Consider the following 18,181-nt stretch of genomic DNA (forward strand, 5'->3'; position numbering starts at 1 on the left):
ACGTCAAAGTGCAAGTAGATAAACAGGTACTGCTCTGGCGGGAAGGTAAACAGCATTTTCGTGCGCTGCTCTGGTTCGCCAGAAGCAGCTTAGTCCTGCTGGCCACATGACCTGGAAGCTGTACGCCGGCTCCCTCGGCCAATAAAGCGAGATGAGCACCACATCCCCAGAGTCGGTCACGACTGGACCTAATGGTCAGGGGTCCCTTTACCTTACAATATGCATGTGTGCTTGGGCCCAGGGTCTTTTGCCTCACCAGCCGCACTACTGACTTCCTATTACTACTCAGCTTCAAAAAAAGTGTCCCCGGATTCATAGAAAAAAATCTGGTAACCATAATGTAGATGCAACTACCATTTGAAACAAAGAAAGAAATTGTGTTTTGCAAACAGACAAGCGTCGTCAGCAAAAGATTCTGGTGTTCAGGGGTAGAAGTGGAAGTTTGTGGTGAAGGCAGGGTTGAGATGGAGACTTAGAAGCCCATAGAAAGATCCTTGCTGTTCCAACTGCTTTGCTGGATGCAGACAGGCCCCAAGGGACTGCGAATTAAAGCCCAAGCAATCAGAGAACACACAGAGAGACAATGTATATTAGGGTTTCCAGGGTCTCCAGGTCCCACCTGAATTTTCCAGGTTCACCTGCCCTTCTCCAGGCGGCAGGTAGAGGACTTCAGTCTTCAGGTTGGTGAAAAGGCGTTGAATACTAACAATAAAAAATCATCAATAGCAATGTTTTGAAGAGTATTTGAGTCAACAGTGTTCTGAAGAAAGCGTGTTGGTATGTTTAGATTAAGATTGTAAAGTTGACCTAGGAAAAAGTAATATACACAGTGGATGCTTGGGTTGCGAATGTGATCTGTGCGAGATGCGCGTTCACAACCCGATTGTGATTCGGCGCTTCTGCGCATGCACAAAGCGCAATTTAGTGCTTCTGCACATGCGCGACCGCCAAAACCCGGAAGTAACCCATTCCAGTACTTTTGGCAGTCCGTAACCAAAAAAACGCAACCTGAAGCGTCTGTAACCCGAGGTATGACTATATTTAGAACATTAAAGATGAGATGTATAAGATGCAATGTAAATAAGAACTTAAAATTTAAGGGATGATGAGTATTGGAGAAGTTAAGTCACATGGGCGCACTAATATTATTATTCTCTCTTTTCTCTTTCTCGGCTTTTCTTTTTGGGGTTAATATATGTATTTTTGTCGGTGGGAATAATCATTGTTTGTTTTTGCTGTCTATGAAATAAATAAATAAATATTCCAAAAAAAGAGAAGAAATTATGAAGGAGACTGTGCATGCAGCTTGCAAGCTTCAGTTTGGCAGGAGCTGATTGCAAATTATAGCATAGACACTCAGGGTGCTGGAGCTCTCCTCTCCCAATTAACTTCCATCTCCAGGAACGGCCCCTGGAAAATCACCAGGGGCCGCCACTATGTCTCAGGTTTGGGCTCTCAAATCTCAGGTTCTAGGATGCTGTTGACCCAGCAATCCTAATATAGTGGTACCTTGGGTTAAGTACTTAATTCGTTCTGGAGGTCCGTTCTTAACCTGAAACTGTTCTTAACCTGAAGCACCACTTTAGCCAATGGGGCCTCCTGCTGCTGCCGCGCCGCCGGAGCACGATTTCTGTTCTCATCCTGAAGCAAAGTTCTTAACCTGAAGCACTATTTCTGGGTTAGCGGAGTCTGTAACCTGAAGTGTATGTAACCTGAAGCGTATGTAACCCGAGGTACCACTGTACACGCAAACACACACCTTTTCTGGAGTAAGGTGAAGCAGACTAGTTTCTCACCCCAAAATGAGAAGGATAGGGCCTATGGATTTTGTTTCATATTTGCTTGTTTATTTCATTTTTAAAAAATAGATACTGCTTGTTAAAAACAACAGCACAACAACCTCAAAGCAGTTCTCGAAAAGAATAAAGCAGCGAAACCGCCATCTTAAAAACAAAAAAACAGCCTGGGGCATTCTTTTCGTTTCAAAGGGGTGTTTCCCCCTCCCATACTAAAGCAAATTCTCCTTCTTTCAAACACAAAATCTCCACTGTTTTAGGCAGAAATTCACATGCAAATGTGCGTGCTTTTTGGTCTCCCAAACGAAAATCGCCTCATCCTAGGTGTGAAGCAGTTTCCAAGACTGCAAATTCCTGTTTAGAGTGAGATATAAAAATATGTTCGGTACGTCTCAGGTTCTTCAAATGTTCTTGCGAAAGAAAGAAAGAAAGAAAGAAAGAAAGAAAGAAAGAAAGAAAGAAAGAAAGAAAGAAAGAAAGAAAGCTGGGAATCTGGGGAGTAGGGTTTGTTTTGGGGACACACACACACAAACCGTATTTTTCGCTCTATACAAACCGTATTTTTCGCACCGGACCATAGGATGCACCGGACCATGGGAGCCCCTTTCATTTCTCCTCCCGCTTCGCTAAAGGGGTGCTGCGCAGAGAGGGAAAACTGTACAGCGCCTCTCCAGCGAAGCCTGGAGAGCGAGAGGGATCGGTGTGCACTGACCGCTCTCGCTCTCCAGGCTTCAGGCGGCTATCCGCAAGCCTTCAGAGCGCAGCGGGAACTCCTGCTGTGCTCCGAAGGCTTGCGGATAGCTGCCTGAAGCCCCCGGAGCGCAGCGGCAGTTCGCACTGCGCTCCGGGGGCTTCAGGCTTCTCCTTTTTAGCCCCAGGGTCCCCAAAACAGGTCGGGGAGCAGCAGTCCCTTCTCCCTCTTGGGGAAAAGCCCGCAAGAGCCGCACAAAGCTTGTGTGCGGCTCTTGGGGGCTTTTCCTGCCTGCCTCCCCCCTGCATTCGCTCCATAGGACGCACAGACTTTCCCCCTTAGTTTTAAGAGGGGAAAAGTGTGTCCTATGGAGTGAAAAATACAGTATATATTGATGGGCTTTTCCACCTTCCTTTTTAACCATGGGTGGGACTGGAAATGGGGGCTCAGCTCTCCAGACACCCCACTCCACTGCCTTGCTTGGTATTTCCCCACTATGAATTGTATCCAATGCAAATCCTACCTAGGATTCAAATCAATGGCATCAGAACATCAGAAATCTGGACCATCTAGCCTAGATTCCTGTTCTCACAGTGGCTGACCAGATGTCTGTCAGGATCCGAGCATTTCCCCCTTCCGCGGTTTCCAGGAACTAGCATTCAGTGAAGGCAGAGCTCCTGGCTAGGAGCCATCAGCAGACTTTTCCTCCACGAATTTGCCCAACAATCCTCTTTTAGGCCATCCAAGCTGGTGCTCCGCTCCTGAGGCAGTGAGTTCCATAGTTTAACTGAGGTCCTTTCTGGCGGTTCCCTCCCTGCAAGAAGCGATGTTACAGGGCCTTCTCGGTGGTGGCGCCCACCCTGTGGAACTCCCTGCCACCAGATGTCAAAGAGAACAACAGCTACCAGACTTTTAGAAGACATCTGAAGACAGCCCTGTTTAGGGAGGCTTTTAATGTTTAATAGGTTATTGTATTTTAATATTCTGTTGGAAGCCGCTCAGTTTTCTCCCTATCCTCCCCCCCGGGCTAAGTCCTGCAAGCGGCAACACCAAAAGGGAGGAGGAGGAACAAGCAGAGTCGCCCCATGGATGGGTTGTAAGAAAGAGAGAATAGAAGCATGAGCTGAAAGGGACCCCGAGGGTCATCTAGTCCAACCCCCTGCAATGGAGAAATCTTTTGCCCAACGTGGGACTCGAACCCACAACCAAGATTGAGCAGATGGGCGGGGTATAAATAATAAATAATGATTTATTATTATTATTATTATTATTATTATTATTATTATTATTATTATTATGTGCTGTGTGAAATACTTCCTTTTATCTGCCTTCCAACGCACTTCTTTCTTCCAGTGTTACTCCAATGCACCGGACTAACTTAGGTTCAATTATATAAGGGGTCAGCAAACTTTTTCAGCAGGGGCCGGTCCATTGTCCCTCAAACCTTGTGGGGAGGGGGGCAGACTATATTTTGAAGGGGGGGAAATGAACGAATTCCTATGCCCCACATATAACCCAGAGGTGCATTTTAAATAACAGCACACTGAAATATACTCGGAGTCGAGAGTGGATTTCATGCTCTTTATTCAGCTCACAGTGGTGAGGAGGAATGGAAGTTCTCCCGAAAGGTCTGCTTTATATACATTATTTACACAATGGGCCCCACGTGATTGGCTGATTCTGGGATTCTCCTTTAGGCCAATCAGGTTGCAGATTCACTTCCACCTGGAGCTGGATTGGGTGGCTCCTGTGGACCAATCAGACTGCTGCATTCTGGATCTTATTGTTCTAGGACCAATCAGACTGCTGCATTCTGGATCCTATGGTTCTAGGACCAATCAGACTGCTGCCTTTTGGATCCTATTGTTCTAGGACCAATCAGACTGCTGCATTCTGGATCCTATTGTTCTAGGACCAATCAGACTGCTGCCTTTTGGATCCTATTCAACTCAGTACATAACACACACATTCTTCTCATGTAAAAACCCCAGGCAGGCCCCACAGATAACCCAGAGATGCGTTTTCAATAAAAGGACACATTCTACTCATGTAAAAATACGCTGATTCCTAGACCGTCTGCAGGCTGGATTGAGAAGGCGATTGGGCCGGATCCGGCCCCTGGCCTTAGTTTGCCTACCCCTGGTTCAGTCACTTCAATGCGTCTAGTCTGAGTAGAACTCAGTCAGATAAAATCTAGTGCCTCTTCACCCAACATGGGTGCCCCAATTTTGTGTGTCTCTTTGCTGGCTGTGGGGCAGGGCCTTTTTGCCTATTTTTGAGTGGGCATCGCCTCCTTTTTTGTCTATGTTGCATTCATTTTGGGGTGCATGTAGGTGATTCTCCTCTCCTTCCTAAGTGTGATCCCTTTTTTCTTTTTTGAAATCGGTTTTGGGGTGCCCATGGCTGTTCCTTAGCTTTCCAAAGGGGCCTCCGGAAGGTTGGAGATCTCATTTTTTTTCCTTATAGCAGAGTCGCGACAGGCCAAAAATAAAATGAAATTTGACAGGCAGCTATAGGGCCAGTGGACCGGTTGAATATCTGTCTGTTCCGCACACCCTCTAAGTAAGGGCCCAGCAGGGCTTAAGCATCTGTTTCCTGAATGTCAGGATTCCACCCTGGAAAATATGAAGGAGCAATCATAGAGGCCTCACTCTGTGCGCGTACAAAGTGTGTTTCCCCCCTCAGGGCTGCCTTTCAAGTCTCTGTAGCGTCTGAGCACTCATGTTCCAGCAACTGAGGTTTCCTCGCCTGCTTGGCGGAGGAAGAAACAGAATAGATTATGCAAAGAGCAGCCCATTTGCATAATTCATGCAAGCGACAAACTCTGCCGTTTATCGGCGCAGGGTTTTTAAAATTCATTTTCTCTGTTTGCCAGGGCGACGGTCACCCACAGTCCCTCATCTTAATCCCTTGAGCCCCACATACGCTGTGCTTGTCTGTTGGACGGTGGACTTTAAAAAATTGTCAGGTTGATAAGTTGTTTGTATTTTATTAATTGAAATTTCTTCTTACCCACGTCTTTGGTGTGAAAGATTTATTCCCCTCCCTCTTTTTGGGGGGTGGGGGCACGTTGCAAGCCCTTCATAGGTGTTCTTAAAACAAGGCTTAAGAATCAGGATCTTAGAGACCTGAGCAGCATTAGAGAAGTGTTGGGGTGTCTCTGGGGGGAAACCCCTGAATAATAATAATAATAATAATAATAATAATAATAATAATAATAATATATTATACCCCGCCCATCTGGCTGAGTTTCCCCAGCCACTCTGGACGGCTCCCAATCGAGTATTAAAAACCATCCAGCAATAAAGCCATGGAGCTCAAAAGCGCCTACCATATTTTTCGCTCCATAGGGCGCACCGGACCATAGGGTGCACCTAGTTTTTAGGGGGGGGGGAATAAAGAAAAAAATATTATTCCCCCCCCCGGTCCAGGAGCGGCGGCAAGATTGCGCGCAACCTCGCCACCACTCCCGGAGCTTGCGGGGCTGGGGGCTAGGGGCGGGGAACCCCGAGCTTTCCCTGACCCCATCCCCCAGAACAGGCAGCTATCTGCAAGCCTTCTGAGCGCAGTGGGAAGTCCCACCGCGCTCAGAAGGCTTACGGATGGCTGCCTGGAGAGTGAGAGGGGTCAGTGCACACCGACCCCTCTTCCTCTCCAGGCTTCAGCGAAAGCCTGCATTCGCTCCATAGGACGCACACACATTTCCCCTTCATTTTTGGAGGGGAAAAATCCTGTCCTATTGAGCGAAAAATACGGTATTCAGAGAGGGGGGCTGCCCGTTGCCTCTCTGGATGAGTCCTTGTTCTAGGCGTCCCTCCTTCCCATCAGCCTCTCCAGGAGGGCAGACGTTTCTGCTACACCTTTGCACTGGGCACGACTTTTGCCTTCGTTCACTTTTGGTGCAGAGACTCAGATCAAGTCCTGTCCGTGGAGAGGACTGTGCCTGTCGCATCTCTGTATGATTTGCCGTTTATCGGTGGGGTGAATTTTGAAGCGGGGACTTCCAGACTTGCTGCTTACCGGTCTGACCCAAATCCTCAAGTTTCTAGTCCATGGTGGCTTTTGTTTTGCCCCTTTCCACATTTCAGTTTGCAGCACACTGGTTTGTGGAGGGACGGGGACCGATCCACCTCTTTTGCCAATGGCCCCGGTCACTTGCAGGCAGTTTTTTTCCCTTCTTGGCCCAGGGGAGCAGCAACGGACGAGGCTGCACAGAGCCATCTTCCCGTCCCGCACCCCTCCCCCCCTCTCCCAGGAAAGCTGCTGCCGGCGGCTTGTCCGCTCAGCTGACGTGGCGCCGCAAGATGGGCCCGCTGGAGTGTGACGGCTTTTGCTTTTCCGCCTCGCTGCTCTTTGCGACAGGCTCGCTGGCAGGGAATCTAAATATAGAACTCAGCACTGCAGCGTGGAAGAAAAGGAACATATTTTGCTCATGAATTTTTGAGAAAGGATGGCGGCGGGAGGGATTGGGGGCAAACAGAATCACACCGGAGCAAGTTTTTCCGCCTTTTCAAACTATGGATGAACTCCGCAGTGGCGAGCTTAGAAGGACAAAGATCCCCAGGGAAGTGTGATCGCCTGGCCTGGCGCTCGGTTCGCCATAGGGCTGTGCGATGTGGGTTTTTGTTCTGTATATAGGTCGGATCTCTTGCACGTGGCTCCTCTTTGCCTAGCCGCCCGAAATGTTTGCGCCTGTAAAAAAAATAAATGTCTCTGTGGAATCTAACCAGCGATCTAGTCCTGCGTCCTGTTCTCACGGGGGGGCTGTCAGGAGCTCGTCCTACGCTCGAGTAGGACCCTGGCAGAGACACATGCCCGACTGGCATGTTCTCTCCCTCCTGGTCGATCGTTCAGGAGCTTCAAAAGCTTTCTTCTCCCCGAACATCACAGCGACTGATGCCAACAGACATCGACAGACTTAGCGATCCCATGACTGCAGTCACGGAGCAGGAATTCTAACAGGGCCAACCGGTGGGAAGCCCCACACCCCACTAGCAGAAGCTGAGCTGATAAGTGGAGAGTTCAGCAATTCTGCTTTTTCCAGGCCGTTCTCTGCAAGGAATGCACTCGCAAAGCAGCAGGATTGAACCCTGCCCATCGGCTGGTGATGTCAGTTGATTGGCTGGTGGGTGTGGTTTGGGGAAATGGCCTCATTGGCCAAACTGGGCTCCCTTCGCACCCTCCTGGTGGACCAAGACTGGCCCATGGGCTGGAAAATTCCCCACCCTCCAAGAGAAACAGCTCTGGCCCTGTGATCATTTTGAGGTTGAATCCTGACAAGACAGAAGTACTGTTTTGGGGGGACAGGAGGTGGGCGGTTGTGGAGGATTCCCTGGTCCTGAATGGGGTCACTGTGTCCCTGAAGGACCAGGTGTGCAGCCTGGGAGTCATTCTGGACTCACAGCTATCCATGGAGGCGCAGGTTAATTCTGTGTCCAGGGCAGCTGTCTACCAGCTCCATCTGGTACGCAGGATGAGACCCCACCAGCCCGCAGACTGTCTCGCCAGAGTGGTGCAAGTCACCAGACCCTTATATAGAGAGGGAGGGTGGGGTGGGGGTTTTCTCAGAAGGGTAGTAGGAGATGGGCGATTGACTCAATGGGTATGGTAAACCTGTTGACGGCTGTCAATGACTGCAATTAGTCCTACAGGAAAAAGCAAGGGATAGTATTCAGATGGCCAAAAATAGCTTTAGCATTATCTATTCTGAAGTGCATGCAAAAGCGTCAATAAAGTGGTTCCATGTGTAGGATAGCAAAGTGATCAGTGGTGAGGCGAAGACTCAGAGATACCTTCATTACATGACATCCCTCTTTGAAAAAAAGATCCATGCCTTTGATATGCGTAGAAATCCACAGGCCTGTTTCCACTGTGGCAAAGGATTACCATTTAAATAAATAGACTCAGTTTCATTGCGGGGGAATTGAGAGATGCTCAGTTAGTAAAACCCACAAGTGAAACACTGATTGGGGTTTTCCCACCCTCTTTGATCCTGTTTAAATAGTCCTGCAGTTCAGGAATATTCAATGAAGCAATGAAGGTCTCTGCCTATTTACTATCTCTCTGTCACCTGGAGACACACACCTGGTTTCCTTTTTCCAGGTAACGTCAGTGATGACTGAATTCATTTACAACATGCATGGCACTGTTTAATCATTAGTGTTTCTAAGAATAGAAATAAACCATGCAGAGCGAATAAACCGGCAGAAGTCATACAGCCCAAACATAAACCCAAATGCCACCTTATATTTCCTGCTGGACTAAGGAGCCCCTCTGAGGCTTGCCCTCTGATGGTTCCCAAGACGTAACCGGCTGTACGTTTGAAAAAATAATATATACTATTCATTGTATTGAATTGTAAAGTAAAGGTAAAGGTAAAGGGACCCCTGACCATTAGGTCCAGTCGTGACCAACTCTGGGATTGCGGCGCTCATCTCGCTTTACTGGCCGAGGGAGCCGATGTACAGCTTCTGGGTCATGTGGCCAGCAGGACTAAGCCGCTTCTGGCGAACCAGAGCAGCGCACGGAAACGCCGTTTACCTTCCCGCCAGAGCGGTGCCTATTTATCTACTTGCACTTTGATGTGCTTTCGAACTGCTAGGTGGGCAGGAGCAGGGACCGAGCAACGGGAGCTCACCCCGTCGCGGGGATTCGAACCGCCGACCTTCTGATCGGCAAGCCCTAGGGTCTGTGGTTTAACCCACAGCGCCACCCATGTCCCTGTATTGAATTGTAGATTTCAACAAATCCTTGTCTTAGACTCTGTGAAAGGATTCGGTGAAACTGCAACAACCTTTTGTGTGGACTGTTGGACTCTATGAACAGACAGGTGGAATAGACACTTTCACATATATGGACCTTATGCATAAACTGATTAGAGAACGAACTGATCCACTGGGTCTTCTACTTTTTTCGTTGGAAGTTTATGAGCTACTTTTGTTGAAATCTACAATTCAATACAATGAATTGTTGTTGTTGTTGTTTAGTCGTGTCCGACTCTTCATGACTCCATGGACTAGAGCATGCCAGGCCCTCCTGTCTTCCACTGTCTCCTACAGTTTGGTCAAACTCATGCTGGTAGCTTCAAGAACACTGTCCAACCATCTTGTCCTCTGACGTCCCCTTCTCCTTGTGCCCTCCATCTTTCCCAACATCAGGGTCTTTTCCAGGGAGTCTTCTCTTCTCATGAGGTGGCCAAAGTCTTGGAGCCTCAGCTTCAGGATCTGTCCTTCCAGTGAGCACCCAGGGCTGATTTCCTTAAAGATGGAGAGGTTGGATCTTCTTGCAGTCCATGGGACTCTCAAGAGTCTCCTCCAGCACCAGAATTCAAAACCATCCATTCTCCGGTGATCAGCCTTCTTCATGGTCCAGCTCTCACTTCCATACATCACTACTGGGAAAACCATAGCTTTTACTATATGGACCTTTGTTGGCAAAATACAATGAATAGTATATATTATTTTTTCAAACGTACAGCCGGTTTCGTCTTGGGTGTTTATTGAATATGTTTCTTGTAACCAGAGGTTTGCTGTTGTTTTTCTCTGATGGTTCCCTTCCTGGGCCATCTCTGGGTTCTGGGTTCTGTTCATGGCCCATCTAGCTACCTCTCTGCCCAGCTGGTTCGACTCCTTAGCATAACCCACTCCAAGGGGTTCCTGTGCAACTTTGGCAAAGTTTAACCAAACCTTGATCAATTATAACTTCATTACACCATAACACATTTAGGTGGATCTGCCCCCTCTCCAAACTCATAATGCTCTTTGGAGTTTTTAAATTTTTCTTTTGCTGTTTGGGTTTTTAAAATATTTGCACAATGCTTAGAAGCTTTTCAAAAAATCAAGAGGTTTATAAATGCCTTCAACTGCATGATTATTTCAGAGCCAAGGTGCGAGGGATTAGGGCTGTTTAGGTTTCACAACATCTGCTGGTAATAATTACAAAATTTCTTATTTCAGTACAGTGATACCTCATGTTACGTCTGCTTCATGTTACGTTCTTTCAGGGTATGTCCCGCGGCGACCCGGAAGTACCGGAAAGGGTTACTTTCAGGTTTCGCTGCTCGCGCATGCGCAGAAGTGCAAAATGACGTCCAGCACATGTGCAGAAGCGGCGAATCGCAACCCGCGCTTGCGCAGACATGCCGCTGCGGGTTGTGCTCTTTTCATGTTGCAAACCGGCCTCCAGAATGGATCCCGTTCGCAACCAGAGGTACCACTGTATTATATTTCTACCCCACCTTTGCTCCTAGCAGCTCAAAGAGGCCTGCGCAGTTCTCCTCTGCCTCTGTTTCATCCTCACAACGACCCTGTGAGGTAGGTTCGGCTGAGAGACTATAGCCACCCCAAGGCCACCCAATGACCTTTGCTGGTCAAGCGGGGTCTTGAACCCTGGTTTCCCAAGGCCTAGTCTGACACCACAGTGTCTCACCATTTCTGCCCGCCACCCAGTGGCGGCTGGTGCCCATTGGGCTTGGCAGGGCGCAAGGCAGAGATCTTGGCAGTAGGTGGAGCCAGAGCCAAGGAGAGGCGGAGCCAAAACCAAGGAGAGGCGGAGCCAAAACCAAGGAGAGGCGGAGCCAACTCATACCAGTTCTCTCCCTATCCTTCCCCCCTGTGCTAAATTCTGCAAGGGGCAACACCAAAAGTGTGGAGGAGGAAACTGGCAAGCAGAGTCACCCCATAGATGTGTTGTGAGAAATAGAGCAGGCAGGTAAGCCTAGGATAGCTCAGTCGGTCGTGGGTTCGATTCCCACGTTGGGCAAAAGATTCCTCCATTGCAGGGGTTGGACTAGATGACACGCAGGGTCCCTTTATAAATCCAACCCACCCTCCCTCAGTTTGGATGAATTTCCAACTTCACGGTGGCCCCGATTCCTGTGGTTTCAAAACATAGATGTGTTCTGCGCTTTGGGCGACGCCGCCAAGTGTTCAATCCATGTGGAAAATTCTCCTGTGAGAATATCTTCAGGGAAGTCCCTGCCCTTCCGTCTCACGCGCTGCATCAACAGATATATTTTTAGCTTTTTTCCTTTTGGGCTGCTGGAAAGATGTTAAGACGATCCGGTGCCCAGGTGAGAAATCGTTTTGGGGGGTGTGGTTTTATTTGAAAGAATCTATTAAGTTGGAATTGAAAGATTTGGAGTTTGTATAATTTGGAACATTAAATGTGATTTGATTGGATTGTTAAAATGGGAAACTTAATAAAAATGATTTAAAGAAAAGAAAGATTTGGAGTTCAGAGACAGCAGGCAAGGTGGGGTGACTTGAATTTCCACCCCATTATCTAGCGGCCCCAAATTCTTTTTACAGTGTGGGTCCCAGCATTCGTATCCCAGAGAAGCGAAGCCTCTTCCCTCTCAGAGGCCACATTCCATTCTGGGTGGCCTTCCGAGGGCCACACAGCCTCCCTTCTAAGTGCCGCTCATAATTGAGGCAGATCTACACTTTTTGCAAATTTGTAAGTAAAAAAAAAAAAAGAATAATGTGTCCATGGGGAGAAATTTGTCTTAAAACACTGACGAATTTTCAGGAGGACTTTTACATAATCCGATTGCAAGCTGATCTAGAAATGGGGAAAATGTGGCTTTATCAGTAGCTACTAGAATCTGGTGAAAATGTTCCTCTTTGACAAGGCTTTTTGCTGATTGACATCCGATGTCCTTTTAAAATTCATTGTGGAAGGCGGGGATTATTAGGTTGTTTTTGTTTTTATTAGTATTTTGTGTAGGTTTTAAAAAAATATATATTGTGATTTTATGTTGTGAAATGCCCTGAGATCTATGGGTATAGGGTGGTATACAAATTCAGTAAATAATAAAAAATGATATTGGCTGTGCTCTGTCCACAAAGTTGTGAGGCATCGATGTTTCTGAAAACCCAGCTGCTGTAAACCACATGTGTGGGGATGCTCTTGAGTTCGAATTCTGCTTGTAGGTAAAATAAAAAAATTAAGGTCTTATAATAAATGTTCATAAATGTACCAAGCAAACACATACATAAATATATAAACCGCATGTCTGAAGCAGCACAGGAAAACCATTTTGACTCACAAACTAACCAAATGATTTCTCTGCAAGGTCAAGGAAAATGGAAAAGCCTCCTCATTTTCTTTTCCTTCACAAATCCTGTCTTAAGGGTATGTCTGTGTTTGAATAGGGTAACCTGGCTCAGGAACTAAGTATTTATCATTACAAAACACTGGCCAGGCTACCCAGGGTATCCAATCAAGTAAGCATTAACAGGTAACCTGCCAGACAGGAGATAAACAACACACTCAGATTTCTGCTGTAGACCACCTTTTCTGTTATGTAGGTGTGATGTATCTGAGGGGTGGTCTTGAGCTCTAGGGCAGGCAATTTAAAATGTCTATATAAGGGCAGGCACACCTTTGTTCGGGGTCCTCCTCTTTTCCTGAGGGGAGCACCCTGTTGCAACAGTTCAATGAAGATCAGGCTTACGAGCTGCTTTGCTTCTTAATACTCTCTGGTTGGCCTCTGTTCTTTTCTCCAACCAATGGAGAACCTGCAAAGAACTCTACAAGGGCTCTGGTGTCCCCCATAAGGGAATAAGGGCAGATTTTCATTTATTACACAGGCTTCCCATTGGGGCAGCTGGTTGGCCACTGTGAGAACAGAATGCTGGACTAGATGGACCACTGGGCTGGTCCTGTGGGCTCCTCTTATGTTCTCAGTGGCTAACCAGATGCCTCAAAGAGAAATCTACAAGCAGGACCCAATGCATCTGAAAGTAGAGGCGGGATGTGGCCGCCATAGCAAGAAGCCACAATGGCCTCGTGAATCTGCCCGTTGTTGTTGTTTAGTCATTGAGTCGTGTCCACCTCTTCTTGACCCCCTGGACCAGAGCACGCCAGGCCCTCCTGTCTTCCACTGCCTCCCTCATGCTGGTAGCCTCGAGAACACAGTCCAACCATCTCGTCCTCTGTCGTCCCCTTCTCCTTGTGCCCTCCATCTTTCCCAACATCAGGGTCTTTTCCAGGGAGTCTTCTCTTCTCATGAGGTGGCCAAAGTCTTGGAGCCTCAGCTTCAGGATCTGTCCTTCCAGTGAGCACTCAGGGCTGATTTCCTTCAGAATGGAGAGGTTGGATCTTCTTGCAGTCCATGGGACTCTCAAGAGTCTCCTCCAGCACCAAAATTCAAAATTCTTCGGCGATCAGCCTTTTTTTATGGTCCAGCTCTCACTTCCATACATCACTACTCCGAAAACCAGAGCTTTGACTATACGGACCTTTGTTGGCAAGGTGATGTCTCTCCTCTCTTAAAAGCCATCCCGTTTGGTGGCCCTCACTGCTCTAGTCTGAGCGCATTTCAGCTGCGCTGTATGGGATACAAATCTGGTTCCCCATAGGTTTTACTTCTACCTCCCCCAAGAAAGAATACCTCTTTCGCTCTTTTAAATTGGCAGAGGATAAGCTGTCGCCCTACAAATGACTATAGCAGAGAGAGAGAGAGCAAAGGCTTTGGCAGCGTGCAGTAATAATAATAACCCAGGCAGCGTTGCTCGCTGCCACAATGGGGGCGTTTTCAAAATGTCCCCGTTTTCTTCTCTGAGATGTTGGACGGGACTTTAAGGCACAATGTCAGCTTTCAGCCTGGTTTTAAAATCCTTTCATGGTTTTTTTTCCTTTTTTTAAGTTATTGCCTGCTAAAATGCATTTTCCATTTCTTTGATTGGAACATTTTGAACTGTCCTGGGCGTGGGGTGGGGAAGGTGCGTCCCTTTGAGAGTTAAAAGCTGGGGTATATAAATGATATGGTTTGCTTGCTTGCTTGCTTAATGAGTTTGGATTCTACCTTTCTCTTGAGCTGGGATTCAAGGCAGCTTACAACGTTTGGAAAGCATGGTTCAAAAATACAAACAAACTGGTTAAAAACAATACAGTGGTACCTCTGGATGCGAATGGGATCTGTTCTGGAGCCCCATTCACATCCTGAAGTGAACGTAACCCATGTCTGTGCATGCACAGGTCACAATTTGCCGCTTCCGTGCATGCGCGTGACATCATTTTGAGCACATGTGCATTCGCAAGTGGCGAAACTTGGAAGTAACGCATTCTGTTACTTCTGGGTCACCGCAGAGCGTAACCTGAAAACACTCAACCTGAAGCATATTTAACCCGAGGTATGACTGTAGTTTAAGGGACGCGGGTGGCGCTGTGGGTTAAACCACAGAGCCTAGGACTTGCCGATCAGAAGGTCGGCGGTTCGAATCCCCACGAAGGGGTGAGCTCCCGTTGCTCGGTCCCTGCTCCTGCCAACCTAGCAGTTCGAAAGCATGAAGTGCAAGTAGAGAAATAAGTACCGCTCCGGCGGGAAGGTAAACGGCCTTTCCGTGCGCTGCTCTGGTTCGCCAGAAGCGGCTTAGTCATGCTGGCCACATGACCCGGAAGCTGTCTGCGGACAAACGCTGGCTCCCTCGACCTATAGAGCGAGATGAGCGCACAACCCCAGAATCGGTCATGACTGGACCTAATGGTCAGGGGTCCCTTTACCTATGACTGTAGTTAAAACGTTTTTAGAACCAGCAATTAAAATCCAGTTTGACCTGACAGCAGCCTAATTTCCAAAGGCCTGTCTGGACAGGAAGGTTTTAGCCAGCAGGCGGAAAAATAACAAAGAGGGAGACAGTCTGACACCTTTGGGGAGGGAATTCCACAACCTGGGAGCAGTCACAGAAAAGACTTTCTCTCTCTCTCTCTCTCTCTCTCTCTCTCTCTCTCTCTCTCTCTCTCTCTCTCTCTCTTTCTCTCCTGTGACCACCATCCATGCCTTGAATACTGATGGGATCAAGAGAAGGTGCTCGCCCAAGGATCTTAGCACCTGGGCAGGTTTGTTTGGGGAGATCATTTTTTCAGGTAGCCCAGACCCAAGTCATGTTACTTTTGTACCCTGCCTTTCCTTCAAAGAGCTTGAGGTGGAGCACACAGCTCTCCCCACCCCTCTTTCCACCTCACAACACGTCTATGAGGCAGGTCAGGCTAAGAAAGGCAGGATCTGGCCCAGGGTCACCCGGTGACCTTCATGGCTGAGTGAGAATGTCCACCCTGGTTCCCCAGGTGATAGTTTGACACTCTGCCATTGAAACGAAACCCACGCGTCAGAGGATGGCGGAAGATTGCAATGCCTTCAGGACGTAACTGGCACAAACATCTTTGGACAGGAGCTTTGCTGTCTCATCTTGTTCTGGACATAAGAGTCAAAGGAAGACGCTCACTGCATAGGTTTGTTGAGAAACGGGAGTTTGCAAACGATTGAAAACTATAAAACACAGTGTCACACCTGTATATATATTGTGCAACGCTGCATAAGGTGGCTTATCAGAGAATTGTATGGTGTTGCTGGTTTTGATACTTTATTGCTGCAATAAAAATTAAATTAAAAGCAATAAAAAGAAGTAAACAACGTGTGACTGTGGAGTTTGCAATAGCAGCAAAGTGAGGCATCAGAGCATTGGAGGGGAAGTCAGGAGATGGGAGCTTTGCAGCAGGGAGGGCAATGTGAAGCCCTCCCAGATTCTGCTAGAATCCAACTCCCCATGGCCAGCATTCCTAATGGTCTTTGTTTTAACTATTTATATGTGTGTTTATCCTGCATTGTTATCTTGTGAACCGGCCTGAGATCTTCAGCCGACGGGCCATATGTAAATTAGATAGATGGATGGATCGGTAGATTTTGTAGCTCACTGACTGGTTGTGCCAAACTCTGCTTCTGAGATTGTGGGATGCTTACATATTGATACAGTGGAGTACAGGGTCAGGTTTAAGGTGCTGGTTTTGACCTTTAAAGCCCTAAGCGGCCTAGGACCCTCGTACCTATGGGACTGCCTCTCCTGGTATGCCCCACGGAGGACCTTAAGGTCCACAAATGACAACACTTTGGAGGTCCCAGGTCGCAAGGTTGGTTAGATAGGCCTCAACTAGGGCCAGGGCCTTTTCAGCACTGGCCCCGACTTGGTGGAACGCTCTGTCACAAGAGACCAGGGCCCCGTGGGACTTGACATCTTTCCGCAGGGCCTGCAAGACAGAGCTGTTCCACCTAGCCTTCGGTTTGGACTCAGTCTGACCCTTATGTCTTCCCTCCCCTTATGGTCTTGATCTGTGGGCTACTTTTAAAATGAGGCTGCATTTTAAATTGCATTTTAACCTGTATTTTAAATTGTCCCCCCCCCCATTATGTTTTTACTGTTATTTTACTGGTGTTAGCCGCCCTGAGCCCGGCTCTGGCTGGGGAGGGCAGGGTATAAATAAATATTATTATTATTATTATTATTATTATTATTATTATTGGTGTGCGTGCGATGCCTAGCACCCAGTGCAGGCCTTTGATAACATTAGTACATAAGAAGAGCCCCATGAGTGAATCAGTCCAAATGGAGCCCATCTAGACCCAATGTCCTCTTCTTACAGGGGCCATCTAGATGCCTTGATGGGAAGCCCCGGAACAGGACTTCAGCGCAGCACCTCTCCTTCCCCTCCCAGGTTTACTAGCGAGTAGGATTCAAGAGGCAAGCTGCCTCCGACAATCACCGATCCATCGTGGGCTAGGAGTAGCCATGGCAGACTTCTCCTCCTCCAACAATTTGTCTACAGTGGTACCTCGGGTTAAGAACTTAATTCGTTCCGGAGGTCCGTTCTTAACCTGAAACTGTTCTTAACCTGAAGCACCACTTTAGCTAATGGGGCTTCCCGCTGCCGCTGTGCGATTTCTGTTTCTCATCCTGAAGCAAAGTTCTTAACCCGGGGTAATATTTCTAGGTTAGCAGAGTCTGTAACCTGAAGCATCTCTAACCCGAGGTACCACTGTATCTTCTATTCTGGAAATGTACATCCAGGTGTTTTTTTCGTTCCGGAGGTCTGTTCTTAACCTGAAGCTGTTCTTAACCTGAAGCACCACTTTAGCTAATGGGGCCTCCTGATGCCGCCATGTGATTTCCGTTCTCATCCCGAAGCAAAGTTCTTAACCCGAGGTACTATTTCTGGGTTAGCAGAGTCTGTAACCTGAAGTGTCTGTAAACCGAGGTACCACTGTAATCCCCTTTTAAAGCTGGTGGCGGCTGCTACCTCTTTCCGGAACAAATGCCACAGTTTGAAGATTACATTCCCACCTCTTTTTCTTCCAGGATGCGCCTTCCTGACCTACTGCGCCCGCGAGTCAGCTCTCAAGGCCCAAAGTGCTCTTCACGAGCAGAAGACGCTACCCGGGGTAAGTTGTTTGCGGTGTTTGCGCTTCACCTCGCCGTCCATCCCCTATGCACACACACAAACACACACCTTCCTGGTCACTCTCTGTCTGTCTGTCTGTCTGTCTGTCTGTCTGTCTGTCTGCCTCTCTTACAATAACCACATGGTTGTTTCTCTCTGTGTGGAGCCAGTTGGGGAATGGACTCTCCTGAGATTTCGCCCCTGCATTCAGGCTCAGTTGTCTCCCTCGAAAGACAACTCAAACCCTCTCTCTTTCCCTCACTCTCTCACACACAGAGACCTCTTCGCTTAGACAAGGAGAAGTTCTGCGGGAGCGCTGCCCTTAGAAATCCTGCCTTTGTTTGGTTGCGGTTTAAGTTATAAAATCAGTTAGTTGCCTATTACCTTGTACAGACGTTAGTCTGAATCGCCAGTGCCTTTTTGTGCATCCTGGTTCCAGAGGTAAAGGGACCCCTGACCGTTAGGTCCAGTCGTGACC

At 47.9% G+C, this 18,181-nt stretch overlaps 1 protein-coding gene across 3 annotated transcripts in view; it reads left to right on the top strand.

The window, feature by feature from the left end:
- CELF3 (CUGBP Elav-like family member 3) overlaps positions 1-18,181 on the top strand; it is a 79,799-nt gene that overhangs the window by 11,392 nt on the left and 50,226 nt on the right. For all 3 annotated transcript variants that reach the window (XR_008328013.1, XM_053368946.1, XM_053368945.1), the window contains exon 2: positions 17,622-17,704. Coding sequence is in view for 2 of the 3 variants with exons in the window: in XM_053368946.1 (XP_053224921.1) it covers positions 17,622-17,704 (83 nt within the window). In the remaining variant the exon portion in view is untranslated. The remainder of the gene's footprint in view (positions 1-17,621; positions 17,705-18,181) is intronic.

This window comes from Podarcis raffonei, chromosome 16, assembly GCF_027172205.1.
Source record: "Podarcis raffonei isolate rPodRaf1 chromosome 16, rPodRaf1.pri, whole genome shotgun sequence".
NCBI classification, from domain to species: Eukaryota; Metazoa; Chordata; class Lepidosauria; order Squamata; family Lacertidae; genus Podarcis; species Podarcis raffonei.